At 44.1% G+C, this 19,355-nt stretch overlaps 1 protein-coding gene across 3 annotated transcripts in view; it reads right to left on the bottom strand.

The window, feature by feature from the left end:
* Positions 1-19,355, bottom strand: part of ccdc9 (coiled-coil domain containing 9) — a 58,356-nt gene that overhangs the window by 25,085 nt on the left and 13,916 nt on the right. For 2 of the 3 annotated variants that reach the window (XM_034231860.1, XM_034231859.1), the window contains exons 7-12: positions 16,371-16,535; positions 16,093-16,274; positions 15,712-15,773; positions 4,130-4,174; positions 1,620-1,740; positions 101-236 (exon numbers count right to left, since the gene is read on the bottom strand). In XM_034231860.1, coding sequence (XP_034087751.1) covers positions 101-236; positions 1,620-1,740; positions 4,130-4,174; positions 15,712-15,773; positions 16,093-16,274; positions 16,371-16,535 — 711 coding nt within the window. The remainder of the gene's footprint in view (positions 1-100; positions 237-1,619; positions 1,741-4,129; positions 4,175-15,711; positions 15,774-16,092; positions 16,275-16,370; positions 16,536-19,355) is intronic. The other variant, XM_034231861.1, reaches the window with a different exon arrangement.

Here is a 19,355-nt window from a genome sequence, read left to right as displayed (position 1 = left end):
TAGTATCAATCATGTCTAGTTTAGTCCCTCGTTGTGCCTCCACCTGCTGTACATTAACGGTGATGCTGCCGGAATGGTTCGTCCCGATGAAGCCCCCTACCTTCTGTGTTGGAGGAGCGTTGGATTTTTCTGCCTCCTTCTCGTTCTTTTTAGCCCTCTGCTCTCTCTTCGTCTTGTCTTCCTTCTCTTTCTCCTCCTCTTCTTCTTTGTCTCCCTCCCAGCGGTTGTCATGCATGCTGCGAAAGATACGCACATATGTGTTCAACACAACATTTGTGATGGAAGCAGCAAACACCAAACTCTCATATATATATATATCAGTGACGTGCGGTGAGGTTCATGCTGGTGACGCACTGACTCTTTCAGAGTCAGATTTACAAATATTATATTTTGACCTTAATCGAAATGTTCGGTTATTATCAAAAGCTTTTTTGGTCTGATGCTTCGATTCATTTTAAACAGACTGTTCAACAAAAGGATACTCACAATCTAAATATTGGATTGTTCTTTCTTAGTAAGATCCCATTTTCATTACCAATGTGGTCTTACCTTGACTTGAAGATGAAGTCCATGCTATCCTTCTGGACAACAATCTCTATTACTTTTTTGTAAAAGTCCTCCTTATCTTCCTCTAGTTTCAAAAGTCTAGTTTGTTGTTTGCGTCTATACCGTCTCTGCGTAGAATAACAGTAGCAACAAGAACCTGTGGGCTCACGTTCGCCCCCTTCAGTGCGGCAGAGGTTATGGCTGCCTCCCCTGGTGCTTTTTTCATTGCCGTTGTATGATGAGACCAGCGGGCCTAAATATCATATATACGTGAAATAAGTTATTTAGAGACGATGGATGGCGAGGATAAATGTAATAAAGGGATCTACAAACATTACATTGGTGACAGTGAGATGGTGCAGGCATGCGCTTAGGGCCCGCTTTCCAGCCAGTTTCTGTGGGGTGACGCATTCTGAGGTGAGGCAGAGCTCATCTGTGCCTCACCTCACCCCAGAGTAACTGGCTTGAGCGCGCTCACAAAATAAGTGCCCGCGCTACATTAGTGCCCGCGCTACATTAGTGCCCGCGCTCCAGCAAGTTACTGTGGGCTTACGAGAGGCAGAGCTCGTCCCTGCCTCACTCCTCATCGCTCCCATGTAGTTGTAGCGGAGCTCGGCAAATTTGCTGATTTTGACTATAAAAAGCGATTGGAATCAAACATAAATCACATTTACAACACAGATCAGTGGAGACATTTTATTATTATTACTATTTAGTTTTTCTTTAGTTGTTTTTCCGTTACATTGGAGTATGACAGGTGAGGCTCTGCCTCCCCTGCCTCCCCTGACTGCACGTCGCTGATATATATATATAAAATTATAGTCTCCCTGCAAACATAACATACCTTTACCAAGTAAACTAATCAAGGAAGAGAAAGTAAAAAAAATATAGAGTAGTAATGCTTTATTATAAAATGTAAAATGAACATAAATTATCTTAAAATCCAAATCAAAAATAATAATTAGATGAACACAATTAGATGAACACCAAATCCTATTAATTATACAGTAGACTTGAGCATGATCTGAACATCTTTAGTTAACATGTATTAGAGGAGAGACTGTTGGATTTACCTGTAGCTGGCCCTCTGTCCTCGGCCCTTCCCTCTGCCGCGGTCCCCCCGTGGCCCCGGGGTCCGGCCCTGAGACATGAAGTCACCAAACGTTGGAGTTTGAGGAGGCCGCTTACTGTCGTCTGCAAGAAAAACAATTAAGAGGGTAAATCAATGGTTTTGTTATTCTTGACCTAAAAAGGGTAGGGCTAATCAGAGGAGAGGGACTGATAGATGAGTCCAGGAGAAATCCTCTGCAGGAAGTGAGATCATGAAGGCAGGAACTCATGCACCGGATCAGGCGAACAGTGTGTCAATATTCAACATGCCATCTACATGAAACCAAATACAAGACCTAATTTAAGACGGTTCTAAAAAAGTGCAGGTTAATGGTACGAAAGAGTATCTTAAACACATCTGCAGTCAGAGTGGATGTGTAACATCAGAGCTGTCCTGCAGGTCAGACTGCTGCAGAGTCTCTGAACTGAGGTCACATGTCTGATTCTCAGCTAGTGAGTGACGTGGTAAATCACCTCGGCTTTATGTAAATATAATGATCAGGAATGAAAAACATCAGGTTTGTGCTAAATGTTCTATAAAAGAAGCTGTGAATAATATATACGTGGGTTGTATTTTGTGAATGTGCCATGTCGTTAAACAAACCCTCTTAATGTCACATATGTATTATTTATCTCAGTAAGCAACCAGTGTGTTACAAAGGTCACTGTCTGATATCACTGTAGAGGACAATAAGAGATAATGAAATGAGAAACATGCTATAATGGGATGTAGCAGAGTAAGGAAATGATTCAGAGTTTATAGAAAATAAGAAGTAGGGATAAAGGAAAGAGAAATGTCCGAAAGATAGAAGAAAGTATAGCAGGAAGATGGACAGAAGACCTTAGAGGTGTGAAGCAATCAAATCACAGTTAAGGAAAGATGTGACAAGGAGGGAGGGAGGAAGAGCAGAGGAGCAGAGGAGGGAAGGAGACAGAAGGTCAGAGAGGAGATGCAGAGAGTGAGGTGGGGGGGGGGGGGGGGGAGTAGGCTTGAAGGGAGATGAGGAGGTTTGTGATAACAAAAAAGGTCAAGAAGAAGAAAACGCAAGCACAAAAGAAATGAAGGGATCAGAGGAGAATACTAAAAACTGAGAGGATGAAGAGAGCAGCCAGAGGCGTGAGGAGGACATTCGAGTCATTCCAGAAATTAGAAGTGGTTGAGAAGAAAAGGAACACACACATATACACACACAACGTGCACAGGCTTTAATGTGGGGACGGTGTAATGTCATAATCTGTAACATCCTCTGCAGCCAGACAGCAAGAAAGAAATAAAGCAGGATATGAGCAGCTGGTAGAATCATGCGCTGGTTTGAATCCCCTCATCCACAGCACGGCAGCCCTGAAGATCAAAATACTTTTGATTCAAACTCAGATTTGTGTTTGGGAGGCAGATGCCCTCTCCACATTTAAGACAGGCTTAAGACTTGACTCTTTAATAAGGCTTAAAGTTAGGGCTGGCTCAGGCTTTCCTTGAATCCTCCTGGATCCTATATTATATTTTTGTATTTTACATTAAAATTGCCATTATGTCAATTGTTTTGATTAGACTGTCATTCATGTTTGTTGATCTGTACAAATCGTACAGCCACCTGAAACAATTGTGTTTTAGGGATATATATAAACAAAAAGGATCTGCCACGAGGTACTAAGAGAAGGCAACACTAACAGTAAGAACTGTTTGAATAAAAAAGATAGGCTTAATAAATTCTCAATACTTTGATTTGTGATACAAATAGGTCAAATGTAAACAAGGCCAGTGTGTATGTTAACGTACAGAACAAGACACAATTCTAGTTTTTTGTTAAAGGTTTCAGAAAAGTGCAATTAAAACCTTTTAGAGCTTTTTTAAGATAACAGTCCTATTTCCAAACACAACAATCAAAGCTAGGTTTTAAGAGTTGTCATTAAATGCCTTCGCCAACCAATCAGGATGTACATACACAGTATGGGAAATGGTCATAATTAATACCTTGCCTTTTGACCACCAAAATATAAATTGGTTCATCCTCGAGTGGACGTTTTTGCCAAATTTCGCTTTGACTTTTCCTGGGATATCCCGGTCAGAAGGATATGAGTGTGGAAGGACATACAACAGGAACACATAACTACTCTAGTCTCGGCTGTCTCAGGAAATACAAATGGGAAAACAATTAACAAAATGTATATCAGATAAAAATCCTCAGGTGTTATTCTGTGTAGCAGAATGTTTTGTATGTGACAAGTTATGTACCGAGGTAGCACATTAAACGTTTCTGATACTTGTATACAGAAGTAAAAACTAGAATAATATGAATAGCAGTGAACTGAGTTACTGAAATGATGACTAAAGCTGATTTCTTCAGGAGGCAGAGTCAGGTTAGGGAGGCATTTGCTTTAGGGTGCAGCTGTTGTGCTTCAGACGACACAAATGAAAAAAATAAAAACACACAAACACACACAATGGAGTCTCATTCCCATGCTGTGATCTAACCTGAGGCCCGGCCCCGAGGCTCTGTTCGAGAGTTACGCCCCCGGGCTGCAGAGAGGACACACACACACACACACACACACATTACAGTACGTCCACCACACACACCTTGTTAACAAGAGATAAATCACCATGTAGACATCACTCATCTTGCTACCAAGAAAAAAACTAAACACCAGTGAGGTACACGCATGTGAGACGAGGGCCATGTCTCAATTCAGGGGCTGCACCCTTCGTACCCAGCCTACGCGGTCAACGGTAGGCTGGACGAGCGGCCTACGAAATGAGACGGTCTAGCCTACGGAGCGCTTTGTACTAACGTCACGTGATACGCGCTGTTCGGTTGCGCTGCTCCAGCAGCCTGCTAGCAAATCAGCTTACAAGCTAACTCAGCTGAAAAGGATCCAGAAACTTTACTTTTATACTTTATCCATTTTTTGGAGATCACTGACGGCAATGAAATAAAGAGGACCATGGCCAGGTAAATAAGATTAAGCTGTTCCTTTAGCCTCCAGTAATGTTACATTAGTAAGTTAACAAGTAAAATATAGCTGATGTAATTTAATCATATTATTTCATATTTAAAGTAAGTCCTACTGAAACCGGGTTAGCACCTCCACGTCCAGCACCACCGTGACCCCCCACTCTGCTGAAATACACAATTAAACATTTTCTTTTAAACCACACCTCGGAGTGCCATTTCTCCGCCATCTCCTCTGTGTGTGTGTGTGTGTGTGTGTGTGTGTGTGTGTGTGTGTGTGTGTGTGTGTGTGTGTGTGTGTGTGTGTGTGTGTGTGTGTGTGTGTTGCTGCATGTAGCAGCTGCGTTTGTGTAAACTGCCCCGCCCCCTCGCAAGCAGGCGGGGGAGAGAGATCTCTCGTCTGGATTGGAAAGATCGAAAATACAAAAAATAATGACGCATTTTGCTGTCTTTTTGCGTATTAGAAACGGAGTTAGCGACACTAAAACTGCAAATACAATGTTTGTGTAACAATAATACATATGACATATTTTTTACATAAAAAAAGACCGATAACGTCGGAGCTTAACGGTACCACGGTCTTTAATAATTCAGCCCCGGGGCCCATTTAATACCGGGGCTCGGTACCCATCCCTACGTACAGATATACTATACTATATTGGGGTGATGCTAGTTTATCATACAACTGCTGTCAACGTGGTAATATGTTGTCAAGACACTTAGAAAAGGAGCTGGGAAAGGCTTTGACGAAAGGGATGAGGCGGACTCTGCCAGCGTCTTTCTGTCAGAGAAACACACCATGAGGACACACAGCAGTGGAGAGGCAAAGCCACTCCAACAGGTCGACTCCTGGGATTACCACAGGCCCTCAGAGAATCTTTTCACCCTACGGGGAAATCTCAGTGGCTGTCAGGGTTAAATGTAAATTACCAAAGAAAGTCAAGGCACTAAAATCAAATGTTATCTTATGTTACTGTAAAGTTTCATAAACAGCCTCATATTAGCATCGTTATGCTGGCTTTTGTTTTAAATTCAAATTATTAACATTGCGAAACCCACACAAACCAAATAACAATAAATAAAACAAAAATAGGTTAATTATTCAATTTTTTTGATCCATACCAAAATAAGTAATAATTGAAAGAAGTAACTTTTGGTTTAATGTGGGATTAATCAGAAAAATAATCATGCATCCCTCTGGAGTTCCGGGCTGTTTTTACCTTTACTTCACAGAGTGATAATGAGTTGCGCCCATAGACTGTATATATAAATGGACGTAGTGTCCGTGACGTCACCCATAGGATTCTGCAGAGTTGCCGAGAAGCCCTTAGTAGGCGGAGTCGGCCACTAACGGCTCGACTGTGACGTCAGAGTCTAATCCCGCCTGCTCCAAATAAGGGCAAAGAGGCGGAGCCGAGGCGGGACCTGCTGCCTCCGAACTGGAAGTAAACAGAGCTAGCTCAGGCTAAGAAGCTAAGCTAACATGAAATACATGCATACCAAGTTACTGCTAACAGTGTAGTTCCCCTATATAAACGTTACATTCATAATCAAATGAGACAATCTGCAAGAGAATTAGCTATATTTTGTTATTCTTAATGCTTGTCATTCACACGTTGAGAAAAGACGGACTCCACCGCCCGGACCTAACGGAGCCGCAGTGGGCTAGCTCCGGGACGCCGGCTGGAGCTAGCCCCCTGCGGCTCCGTTAGCTCCGGCGGCCACCACTGGGATAATTGGGTCCCCTATTAACATTTGCTCCCGTTTAGCATTATGGGCGTCATAGCCATAGACTATAAAAGTCTTACCCAAGGCTGAATCATAAACTAAAATGTATATGTATGTATAAAGGGTTACGTCCTTAGCTGGCTAATAAGTAGCAAGCTAAGCTACCAAGCACACAAACACCTGCGAACGGGGTTAACATGTATAGTATTATAATTTTAGACTTCTTGGAAGTTCTGTTAGTACATTCAAGCGCACAGCACAACATTTTAATTGTCTGGTATTTGTAACAATATTCCCTAAAAGCAGCGACGTGCAGTCAGGGGAGGCAGAGCCTCACCTGTCATACTCCAATGTAACGGAAAAACATGAAAAAAACTAAATAGTAATAATAATAATAATAACATATCTCCACTGATCTGTGTTGTAAGTGTGATTTCTGTATGATTCCAATCGCTTTTTATAGTTAAAATCAGCAAATTGGCCGAGCTCCGCTACAACTCCTACATGGGAGCGATGAGAAATGAGGCAGGGACGAGCTCTGCCTCACGTAAGCCCACAGTAACTGGCTGGAGCGCGGGCACTAATGTAGCGCGGGCACTTATGTAGCGCGGGCACTTATTTTGTGAGCGCGCTCAAGCCAGTTACTGTGTGGTGAGGTGAGGCACAGATGAGCTCTGCCTCACCTCAGAATGCGTCACCCCACAGAAACTGGCTGGAAAGCGGGCCCTAAGCGCATGCCTGCACCATCTCACTGTATGTCACCGATGTAATGTTTGTAGATCCCTTTATTACATTTATCCTCGCCATCCATAGTCTCTAAATAACTTATTTCACGTATATGATATTTAGGCTCGCTGGTCTCATCATACAACGGCAATGAAAAAAGCACCAGGGGAGGCAGCCATTACCTCTGCCGCACTGAAGGGGGCGAACGTGAGCCCACAGGTTCTTGTTGCTACTGTTATTCTACGCAGAGGCGGTAGACGCGAACAACAAACTAGACTTTTGAAACTAGAGGAAGATAAGGAGGACTTTTACAAAAATGTAATGGAGATTGTTGTCCAGAAGGATAGCATGGACTTCATCTTCAAGTCAAGGTAAGACCACCATTGTAATGAACATGGGATCTTACTAAGAAAGAACAATCCAATATTTAGATTTTGGGTATCCTTTTGTTGAACAGTCTGTTTAAAATGAATCGAAGCATCAGACTAAAAAAGCTTTTGAAAATAACCGAACATTTCGATTAAGGTCAAAATATAATATTTGTAAATCTGACTCTGAAAGAGTCAGTGCCTCACCAGCCATGAACGTCACCGCACGTCACTGCCTAAAAGGCACAATCACCACGAACACGGCTAAAGGGTCAAGTACAGTAACTACAACTAACTAACGTTGTAGCCTCTATGGTTGTAGCCTAGCAGAGTGGACAAGTTGCTGTTAGCTGACAGTGAGGCATGTACATGTCCATCAAAGTGACCACGCCCTAATTTATGCAAAAACTTTAAGGCTTAATATTAATTAAACAGATGAGTTGAGAAAAAATTCACCCCCCACACAGTAGTCATGAAGGGGGAATCTAACTATACAGAGAATATGGTTTTTTGAACCACGATGTAAACATGTTTATTTCTGCTGTAAAGTTGGGCATTTTAACATGGGGGTCTATGGAAATTGCTCCCTTCTGCAGCCTGCTCCTACTGGCCACTAGATGAACTGCAGTGTGTGGCACTTCCGTATTGGCGTCCCGGCTCTTCCCCAGAGTTTGCCGCTTGGTTGCACCGTTAAAGGAAACTGGGTTTCTTCTGAAAGGCCCTAGCCACGCGGAAATGAAAACGAACCGAATTCGATATCAAAAAAGTCTTCCATCCACACGCATAGGCACCAGAAACGTGTCCTTCCACACGAGACCGCTCGACCCGCTGGAGACGCTGTAGTACCTTCTGGAGACGCTGTAGTGCCTAAGACCAGGCTTAAAACCAGAGGGCATCGAGCTTTCGCAGCGGCAGGCCCTAGGCTCTGGAATACTTTGCCCCTCCATGTGAGGTCGGCCCAGACCCTGTTGTTTTTTTAATCAACACTTAAAACTCACTTTTTCTCTTTGGCTTTTGTTTAATTATCTATTTATTCATTTATTTATTTATCTATTCATTTAGTTGTTTATTTTAATATTTATAACATAACATAGGATTTCATAAAGTATTTTAAAATAGTTTATACATTATTCAAATATAGGAATAGTAGATAGGATTACTTAAAATATAGTACCTTATATTTCATATTTTTTCATTTTAGACCCTTGCGGTTTATTCTTAAAAACCCTTACCCACCCCCCATTTTCCCTCTGCTGGTCTATGGCCTTGTAGAAGGTAACGGGGTACAGAGTCGATTAGATAAGCGGGGGAGTGCATCTGACGAAGAGATAGGTTGTTGTGCTCCCTATCTCTGTTTCTTATCCTATATCTAATAGAACTGCTCGGGTCTTGATAGATTGAGTGGGGAAGTTCATGAGATCTTTCTAGAGGGTCATCAAGAATAACTTTTATCCAATGACCTTTTCCCTCTCTGTCTGTGTCTGTGTATTCTCTTGTTCCGATTAACCCAGCCAAATCTTTGTTCTTGTTTTGTATCTATATCTACGCCGGGAACCGGAGTCGAGGCTGATCCTCTTGCTGTAGTCCTGTGTCTTGGATCCTCTATCCTGAGTTCTGGATTAAGTCGTGGACTTCGGGTCGTGGCTGAACCTGTCTCTGCGGTCCTGCCTTGGGTCTCGTCATGCTGCTTCCCTGATGGCTTCCACAGGATTGTAGCTGACATCCTCGTAGATTCATCTTCTTATTACAGACACATGCATTTCCTAACATTCGGTCTATATGTTGTCAAATGTATTATCTCTTCGATTTACACACGGCATCTATTGCACGTATGTCCGTCCTGGGAGAGGGATCCCTCCTCTGTTGCTCTCCCTGAGGTTTCTCCCATTTTTTCCCTTAAACTGTGGGTTTTCTCTGGAAGTTTTTCCTTGTACGATGGGAGGGTCTAAGGATAGAGGGTGTCGTTTTTCTCATACTGATATTCTGAACAATCTGTGCTGTTGTATTTGCTGTAAAGTGTCTCTACTGTAGGCTATTTTTATTATATGTACAGCACTTTGGCTCGACCAAAAATCGTTTATAAATGTGCTATATAAATAAAACTTGATTTGATTTGATCCTTTTCAATCTGGTTTCCGTACTCGCCACAGCACAGAATCTGCCCTACTCAAGGTGACCAACGACATTCTCCTCTCTGCTGACTCTGGTTCCCTCTCAATTCTCATTCTCCTTGACCTAACAGCCGCATTTGACACGATCAACCATTCCATCCTCATCAACCGCCTCCAGTCTTCCATTGGCATTACCGGTACTGCCCTCTCCTGGTTTAAATCCTATCTCTCTGACAGACATCAATTCATCTCCATTAACAACTCCAAATCCCCCACAGCCCCCGTCAATCATGGCGTCCCTCAGGGTTCTGTACTTCATCTACATCCTCCCAATTGGACAAATCCTCCGTCAACACCAACTCCAGTTCCACTGTTACGGCCCGTCCACACTACAGCTTCAAAAAAAGCTTGGAGCTGGGCGTGTCTGAAGCTCGACCAACAACCAATCACTTGAATCTCCCGCCCCTGACACACAAGCAGCGGTTTGATTGGCTAGAGCTTGTACTGGCATATGATTTGATTGGCTGACGCTTCCACGGAAAGCTTCAGAAGCTTCAAAAGTTTAACATTGCTCAACTTTTGCAGCCTGAAACGCCAGGAAAGCTCCGCTCTGCTTCCCACAATGCAGTTCGGCGAAAAGTGACGTCACCCCATTCAAAGTGAATGGGCAGACACGTTGGAAACCGTTTTTGAAGCTGTCGAAGCTGTAGTGTGGACGGGCCGTTATGCTGATGACACACAGCTCTACCTCTCAACAAAATCAATTTCTCCAACCACGCACTCCCAGCTCAGCACCTGCCTCACTGACATTCACATTTGGATGCAAAACAATTTTCTAAAATGTAACTGTGACAAATCGGAACTTATAATCATTGGCCCAAACTCACTTACCCGCTCAACCCAAGATTTTTCTCTTACCAGCGATGGCTCCATTGTCAACCCCTCCACTCACATCCGTAACCTTGGCATCATCCTCGACCCCACCCTCACTTTCCTCCCTCACGTCAACCAGGTCACAAAAACGGTTTCTTCCATTTAAAGAACATCGCCCGCATCAGACCCTCCCTCTCATCGACCGCTGCTGAAACTCTATAATATCCCGACTGGATTACTGCAACAGCATACTTTTTGGATCACCTGCATTCACACTAAAAAAAACTTCAATATGTCCAAAACTCAGCTGGCCGCTTGCTCACCTCCACCTGATGCTCCGACCACATCACCCCTATCCTCCATGACTTCCACTGGCTCCCCATCAAACACCGCATTGACTTTAAAATATTACTTTTCACTTTCAAAGCCCTCAACAACCTTGCCCCCCCCTACCTCTGTGACCTCATCCAACGACACACCCCCACCCGTCGCCTCAGGTGTGCTGAAGCTAACCTACTGCAGCCCATCAGGACAAAGCTCCGGACCTGGTGTGACAGGGCCTTCGCTGCAGCCTCCCCACACTCTGGAACTCCCTCTCCAGCCACGTCAGATCCGCCAACACTCTCACATCATTCAAACAATCCCTCAAAACTCACCTTTTCACTCTTGCCTTCAACTTCTAATCAACTAACCCCTTGCCCTTATTCCACCTAGCTTAGCACTTTTTTACTTTTGTTGTTATTTTGTTTTACTTGCTTGTAAGCGCTTTGAGCACCAGGAAAAGCGCTTTATAAATGTAATGTATTATTATTATTATTACATATGCCGGGCCTGTAAGTGGCGCTGTACTTCCGCCACAAAATACACCAAAAGCAGCGAAGAAGACTTCCCGAGCATGCATGGTTGCCATGGTTGCCCTTCTGTTTATTCTCCGCGGTGGATTTAGCAGCAGAGGTGGGGAGAGGCAGGGCTTTGGCTGTTTCTCTTTTTCTCCCTCCCCGAGGAAAGCATGTGCTCCGGCTGTGAATCTCCCCGGTAGTCCACCAGCAGATGAAAAACACCCACCTCTCCGCCTCTTCCAAGGGACGAGGGAACCATGCGGCAGAGTTTCCGTTAGAATTTCTTTTCGCTGGTCAACATGTGCGTTAAAGTTGAAATCTTCCGGACAAAATTATAAAATTGCCAAAGGTCTTCTTTGTTATTTATTGAGCTTTAAAACAAATGAATAACGACTCTATATAATCATATAAGAATACACGGAGTCTCTCTTTTCCTCCCCCTCTCCTGACAGCCCGTCAGTATTTCCGTTATCAGGAAATGATCGTATAGGGCAGGGGTGCCCAACCTTTTTTGAACCGAGAGCTACTTTTAAAGTTGCCAGTCTGCCGAGATCTACCAGGCGTAGCCATTACTGACCAGGTAAATACACACTTCTACTTGTATAAAACTGACCTTTGTACGATTAATACTTCATAAAATACTGCAGATCCTTTATCTTACCTCTTTCTAATCTACACACATACAAGTATTTAACTGAAGTTACACAACAGTGTTGTTGATACAGAGTTCAAGAAACATTGAACAGTGCTGCCACATATGACACAGGAAAAAAAGAAAAGACTCTGAACCCTTTTTTTGCCATTATATAAAAATAGTGTTGCTACAAAAGTATAAATTAGGCTTACTAATAAGACAACTCAGATCTGAAGCTACACAGGAATCTGCTGCCAAAGTGCAATAAAAAAGACAACATTAATAGAATCAAACCCTTTTTTTGATGCATTTTAGTAGAGTATAAAAATAAATGCCTTCAAAATAGGATGCAAGCAACACTAGTTTCTTAACCTGAATTGATAATAGACTATAATCAATTTAAGTTTGCATTCTTATACCATTTTGTACAATAATTATAATGAATAAGTTCAAACAAACTAAAACTTATAGCTGATTAATAACGGTATCTAACTTGAGTTTTTATTATATCAAAAACCTGTTGAAATGCTACTGTTATTTTTAGTGTCCCCAAAAAGCGCGTCGGCAGCCTCCAGGAATGCTTCTTTCACAACTTCGCCGTCTTTGAAAGACTTCATGTGTTTCGCAAGAACGTGACTGACACGATAAGATGCTATGGTAGCAGCCTTGCTCTTGTTGTTGGGCCTGGTGAAAATGGACTGCTGTGCATTTAGCTGTCCTTTCAGGCCCCTCCCCTTTTGGGAGCGTAGGGCAGAATTAGGAGGGAATTCCGTCTCGTAGCGTTTGTGCACTGTTTTGAAATGCCGCTCCTAAATTACCCTTCTTCAATAAAGCCACGCTCGCATTGCAGATGAGACAGATGGACTTTGAATTGGAAAAGATACAAAAATAATCATCCTCCCACTCGGAGTGAAAATTATATATTTTGGGCTTTTTTGCTTCTGCCATAATTGCGGTCTTGTGTGTGTGCGGACTGTCACTCCTGTGTTGACACGGACAACGTCAGCGAAATAGTGCCCACTGCCCACCAGCCACGCCCCGACACATGGGGTCACGCCGGCCAATCACAAAGCTTTGATGCGTCAAGTGCATTATTCTGGCACAGGAAGATTATGTTATATATGTTAACGATAAAACAGAATATTGTTGTTCTATTTTTAGACACATCTCGCGATCGACTGGGAATCGGTCGATCGCGATCGACTGGTTGGGCACCCCTGGTATAGGGCGTAATCACGGAGCCGTTTGGCCCCCCAGAGCGTTGCGTCCGCAGATCTACCCACCTTGGGACCCGTTATCGTTATCCGCGTTTCCCTGTCGGCCTCGTGTGGCCGAACCGTCTATAACAGTGGATCCCAACCTTTTTTCCCAAGAGCCCCCCCAAATGACTCCTGTTGGGCGATACAGCGGTAAGTAAAGTTTAAAAGTCTCAAAAATGCTACAACTACTGTCACAAACTAGATGAATGTGAAGTATTTTGTTAAAGGAGGATGAAAGCGTAATTAAGGAGCACTATTGGAGTGACTTTGATGGTTATTGGACTCAGGATTAATTCATTTGGATTCCCGCTGTATGAAGAAATTAAAGGACGGCGCAGGTGGAAACAATTCACAAAGGGATTAAACTGTTTAAAACACATAATCAAAGTAAGCCGGATTTTGCCGATGTGTTTATGTGGATTCAAAAGTCGTAAATAATCTACAAAATGGAGGAGACCGATCTGATCGGAGCAACTGTGACAAATAATCCAACTGAAACCGGCATGAACAATGACTATGTTTTAAAAATGCGCTTATGCAGAAAAGCCAGGTTTGGACACTTTACGGGCAGAAGAAACATTTCTATTAAAGAAAGAATTATACATTTCTGTCTTTTTATGCCTTTAGCTACTAACTTGAATTTTTATTCAAATTAATTAATCAATTATTTTTTATATTTTATTGTAATGTAGAGACAAGGCTTTTAGTGACAATCATATATTGCTTTACAATTATATGTAAAAAAAAAATATGATATTTGGCCTCAAATAGAGGCCTTGCTCCCCCCCTGCGATCTTTGGCGCCCCCCCAAGGGGGGCGCGCCCCCCAGGTTGGGAACCACTGGTCTATAAGATAGAGAACTGTAGCGGATACAACCCGTTTCGTCACCGTGTGGCTAGGGCAGTGGTTCCCAAACGGTGTGCCGCGGCACACTGGTGTGCCATGAGGCAAGTCCGGGTGTGCCGTGGGATTGTGTGACAACCATACGTTATTATTGCAATATACAACTACACAAAAATAATTATTTTTTTATTTACTACATCAGTACTTTGTAGGTTTATATGTACGTAATCTGCGCGATTTGCGCGTCCACATCTCCACGTGTAGTGCTGCATAAACATGGCTGAGTCAGCGATAACTTTCGAGGGGTGGAGGTATGGCCATTATTTTGAGTTCGTCCGAAGAATAGACAGGAATGTGACGGTGAGGTGCAAACTGTGTCCAGGCCAGAAGCTGTTATCCACTGCTGTAAACACCACGTCAAACCTCAACAAAAACCTGCAAAGAACACATGCTAAGGTGAAGCTACCGCACACGATATTTGTTGTTTGTTTACATCACGTAGTCTGTGCTTCTTCTCTGTCTTCCGGTTGTTGCCTGTTTTGAATGACAAATACACACTACCGCCGCCTGCTGGTAAGGAAAGTTATTGCCACTCACGCATGCGCAGTTCGTACGTGCTCGGCGAGTAAAGTAACGAGTTACTTTATGCAGATAGTAACGAAGTAGTGTAATATATAACTTTTTATTTTTAAGTAATGTGTAATATATTACATTTTTTTAGTAACGACCCCATCTCTGGAGTTGGCGTGCTCTACTCTGATTTACATGAAGAACAACAGGAGGTCACGGCTCTCTGTTGAACAGGACTTGCGAGTGGCCCTCTCAGCGCCCCGACAGGCACATGTATCTCACTAATTTGTAAGTCGGCAAAAATATTTACAATAGCACATGTTTCAATGCTGATTGCTGAAATGTTACATTTATAATTTGTAGTTCAGGACCATGGACAATGCAGCTTCCTTGCATTGACAGTTCTCTGTGCTGAATTTCTGCTGAGTTTCCTTTGCCTCATTTTTAATTGTGTGACCTGTCTGGTTTAAATGAGTGTGTTGCTGCTTTGATGAAGCCTAATTTGATAAAGTTTCAAATTAATTTCTGAAATATTTCGTTAATAAATATTTCATGAGTAATATAGTTGTCTTTGTCACATTTTATTTTCCATTAGTAAATAATTATGCACATTTACAGATATTTTACATGATATGAGTGATAACACGTGTTATAAGGGCTATTTTGCACAATAGGTGTGACTTGAGATTTTTACTTGTCCTTTGGTGTGCCTTGGGCACAACAAGTTTGGGAACCACTGGGCTAGGGCATACGATCAGCACGAGGGGTGGATTTGGACTCCGGGGAAATACAGCCGGCGTTTACATAAGGAGCTTAATCAAGCCTTATTTACATAGCCGCCTTAATTAGCTGGAGGAGGAAGGTGGTGCTGTGTCCTGTGGTGTGTTTACAGTGTGTGTGGTGACATGTTGGAGTGACAAGATGTCAGACGATCAGAGACATGGGATGGGTGTGCTGTCATACTCCTGACAGCTGTTTTGTTGTATAACCTTGGAAACAGCACACGAGTATGTGCAAGTGTGTGTGTGTGTGTGTGTGTGTGTGTGTGTGTGTGTGTGTGTGTGTGTGTGTGTGTGTGTGTGTGTGTGTGTGTGTGTGTGTGTGTGTGTGTGTGTGTGTGTGTGTGTGTGTGTGTGTGTGTGTGTGTACTTGCCTCTCCTGCTGCCCTGCTCGGTTGTGCTGCTCTCTGAGGTTACATATGGGTCTTCCTTAAACCTGTGAAAAAAGCCACAGGGTCAGAGACACAATTATAGCAGGCCCTTCTTAGTGAGTATTTATCACAGTCTACAGATTTTAATCTTTTTAAATCAACTTGTATATATTTTACTTTTTAGTTCCGTTTAATTTTCCATTTTGAAATGTTTATATTTTGTATTTGTTTATTTACTACTGCTGTAACGAAAACATTTCCCAATTTGGGATCAATGAAGTATATCTTCTCTTATATATTACTAACACACGTATTACTTATACTCCTAGATTAAAGAAATATTCAGATATAGGATTAATGAGGGTCTAATATCCCCTTCCTCACATGTTCTCTGTCTTCTGTGCGTCCCACTCCCGTTTCCACTGGCCTGTGGCGTTACGATGCCGTGCGAGTCTCTCTTCGTCAATCTCCTCGCGCTCCTTCTTCCAGCGGACGTACTCGGCTCTCTCCCGGCCGGTCATAGACATGGTCATGTCCGTAGAGTCTTTGGGACCGGGCCTCCGACTCTACAGACAGGAGGGTTAATGAGTGCTACAGCAGGAAGTGAAAAATGGTTATGCTGCCTGCTGGTCTGACATTTTAAAAAAAACGACAGAACTCACAGTCCACTCTTTCTCCATCTCGCCTCCTGTCTTGACGTTATCAAAGTCCAGCCCCCCCCAGTTCCGCACATGTCTCCGGCTGCCATCCTTGCGGTCTATGTCTGGCACTGGGCCTGAACGTCTCGGGTCATCCAGGAAGTTACGGAGCGGCTTGTCTCCATCCGCCTAAGGAGAGGAAATATATACTTCAAAATGTGTCACGTTTTTATTAATCATGTTAAGTGTAATAGTGCGTATTGGCATTTTAATGCTTCTCTGTTGGCCGACAACCATTTTTAAAATGTTTTTTAATTATTTTGGGAAAACTACCGTTTATCTAAGAGTGAGTACAATTCTCTTCAGCATTGGTGGGATGTAGGTAAAGTGAAGATCAAGCAGCTTTGCCTACAGTACACTTTCAATGTCACAAAGGACATGGCTAGATCTCTGAGAGCTCTGGTCTCGAGCGTAAGAATGGTCAGAGGAGGCTGATGCACTCCCTGCGATCCAATGCTGGGCAGCTGCTTCAGGAGTCCGCCGCCATTCGTCAGTGTGCTGTGGAGTTCTACAAAGAGCTCTACAGAACAGAGTTCCAGGCCGAGCCAGAGGTGGCGCAGTCGTTCTATGAGGGCCTTCCTAACGTCCCTGAGGAGGACCATGCTGAGCTGGAGGCGGAGCTCTCTGCCCAGGAGCTGCAGGAGGCCCTGCAGAGCATGCAGAGTGGGAAGGCTCCTGGCATAGACGGCCTGCCTGCAGACTTCTATAAGGCTCTCTGGCCGGTTATAGGTGACGACCTGCTGAGTGTGCTCAGAGACAGTCTAAGTAACGGGAGGTTGCCTGAGTTGCAGGAGAGCTGTGCTCACTCTCCTCCCTAAGAAAGGAGACCTGCAGGAGATTAAGAACTGGCGTCCTGTGTCTCTACTCTGTACCGACTACAAGCTGCTTTCCAAAGTGTTAGCGACGAGGCTGAGAAAAGTGATGGAGCATGTCATTCACGTAGACCAGACATACTGTGTACCCAGCAGGTTGATAACTGACAACGTGACTTTAATTCCAGATGTTTTGGACCTCTCCGGTTCATTGGGCTGTGAGCTTGGTCTGATTTCTCTAGACCAAGAAAAGGCTTTTGACCGAGTTGAACACCAGTACTTGTGGCAGACGCTGGAAGCTTTTGGGTTCAGCTCTGGTCTCATAGCCAAGATCCAGGTCTTGTACAGGGACATTGAGAGTGTACTGAAGATAAACGGTAGTTTGTGTGCTCCTTTTGAAGCTCAGAGAGGAGTCCGACAGGGCTGCTCTTTGTCCGGGATGCTCTACTCCCTGGCCATAGAGCCCTTTTTACACCGGTTAAGGTCAAAGTTACAGGGTTTCTCTTTTCCTGGCTGTAGGGATGTTTTTAAATTGTCTGCATATGCGGATGACATAATGGTCTTTGTTAAAAAACAAGATGACATCAATGTTTTAACTGAAACTGTGAGCAACTTTTGCAAAATCTCATCTGCTCGAGTCAACTGGGGGGAAAGTGAGGCCTTAGCAGTAGGAGAGGGCAGTATTGACAGCTTGGTGTTACCTGGGGGCCTTGGTTGGAAAAGGGCAGGGTTAAAGTACCTGGGTATTTATCTTGGTGATGACACATTTTGTCTGAAGAACTGGGACGGGCTTATAGAGAAAGTGGAAGGCCGGTTAAAGAAGTGGAAGTGGATCCTTCCCAAACTTTCTTTTAAAGGGCGTATCCTTATTTTAAACAACCTTGTTTCCTCCATGCTGGCTCACCGGCTGGCGTGCACCGACCCGCCCGTAAACCTGCTGTCCAGGGTGCAGGCTCTCATGGTGGACTTCTTCTGGGACCGCATGCACTGGGTCCCTCAGAGCGTCCTGTTCCTGCCAAAGGAGGAGGGGGGACATGGCCTGGTTCACCTGGCAAGCAGAGGGGATGCTTTCAGGCTCCGGTTCGTCCAGAGGTTCCTGACTGGACCTGCTGACCTGGTCTGGAGACCCGTAGCTCGGGCCTTATTGGAGCGCTGTGGTGGGCTGGGTCTGGCTGAGTCGCTGTTCCTAATGGACCTGAAAGGATTACGCCTGAACAATCTCTCGGGTTTCTATGGAGGTCTCTTCAAGGTGTGGGGACTACTCAAAAAAGAGAGACCAGAGTGCCGTGGCTCACTGTTCTGGCTCCTCAGAGAGCCGGTGGTCCGTGGATCTCGGTTTGTGTGTGGAGTAGGGCCTTCTCTACAACAGAGACTCTGTGAGGAGAGGATCTTCACGCTGGGCCAGGTGGTGGAGGTGTGTGGCCCTCATCTGGACAACGCTGCAGGCCTGGCCTCACGTCTGAGCCTCAGGTCAGTCCGGGTGGTCAGCCTCCTGCTGCAGAGCTGGAAGCAGCAGCTCAGCCAGTCAGAGCTGGCGCTGATCGCTGCTCACTGTAACGGACTGAAGTCTCCAAATGACAATGACTCTTTTCCAGAGATGCAATGTTTTCCTGATCTCAGTTGTGAGGGGTTTTTGTTAAAGTTGGACAATGTTACTGATTTTAAGTTTAGCACCATGTCCAACAAAACATTTTATTATTTGGTGACAAAGGTTCTGAATCAGAGCAGACTCCAAGAGCGAGTGGACACCCGGTGGAGAGCCCACCTGGGCCTGACGGAGGCTCAGAGGCCTGAGTGGAGAGCGCTCTACAAGCCTCCGCTGACTAAGAGGGGTGGGGACCTCCAGTGGAGGGCTCTCCATGCTGCGGTAGCTGTTAATGCGTTTGTTTCTGTGATCAACCCTACAATGTCTGACGCCTGTCCTTTCTGTGAACAGAGAGAAACCATTTTTCATTGCTTTACGGAATGTGGTCGACTCCTTTGTCTTTTTCAGTTACTCACTCAGATGTTGATTTTGTTTAATGTGGTTTTTTCTAAGTCAATGTTCATTTTGGGTTGGAGGTACAGCCAGAAGCAAAAGTGCAAAAGTCAGCTTTTGAATTTTTTGTTGGGGCAGGCTAAAACGGCCATTTACCTC

The sequence above is a fragment of the Gymnodraco acuticeps genome, unplaced genomic scaffold (genome assembly GCF_902827175.1).
Source record: "Gymnodraco acuticeps unplaced genomic scaffold, fGymAcu1.1, whole genome shotgun sequence".
NCBI lineage: Eukaryota > Metazoa > Chordata > Actinopteri > Perciformes > Bathydraconidae > Gymnodraco > Gymnodraco acuticeps.
Note: the sequence above shows the minus strand (reverse complement) of the source record. Positions and strands in the feature narration are given on the sequence as shown.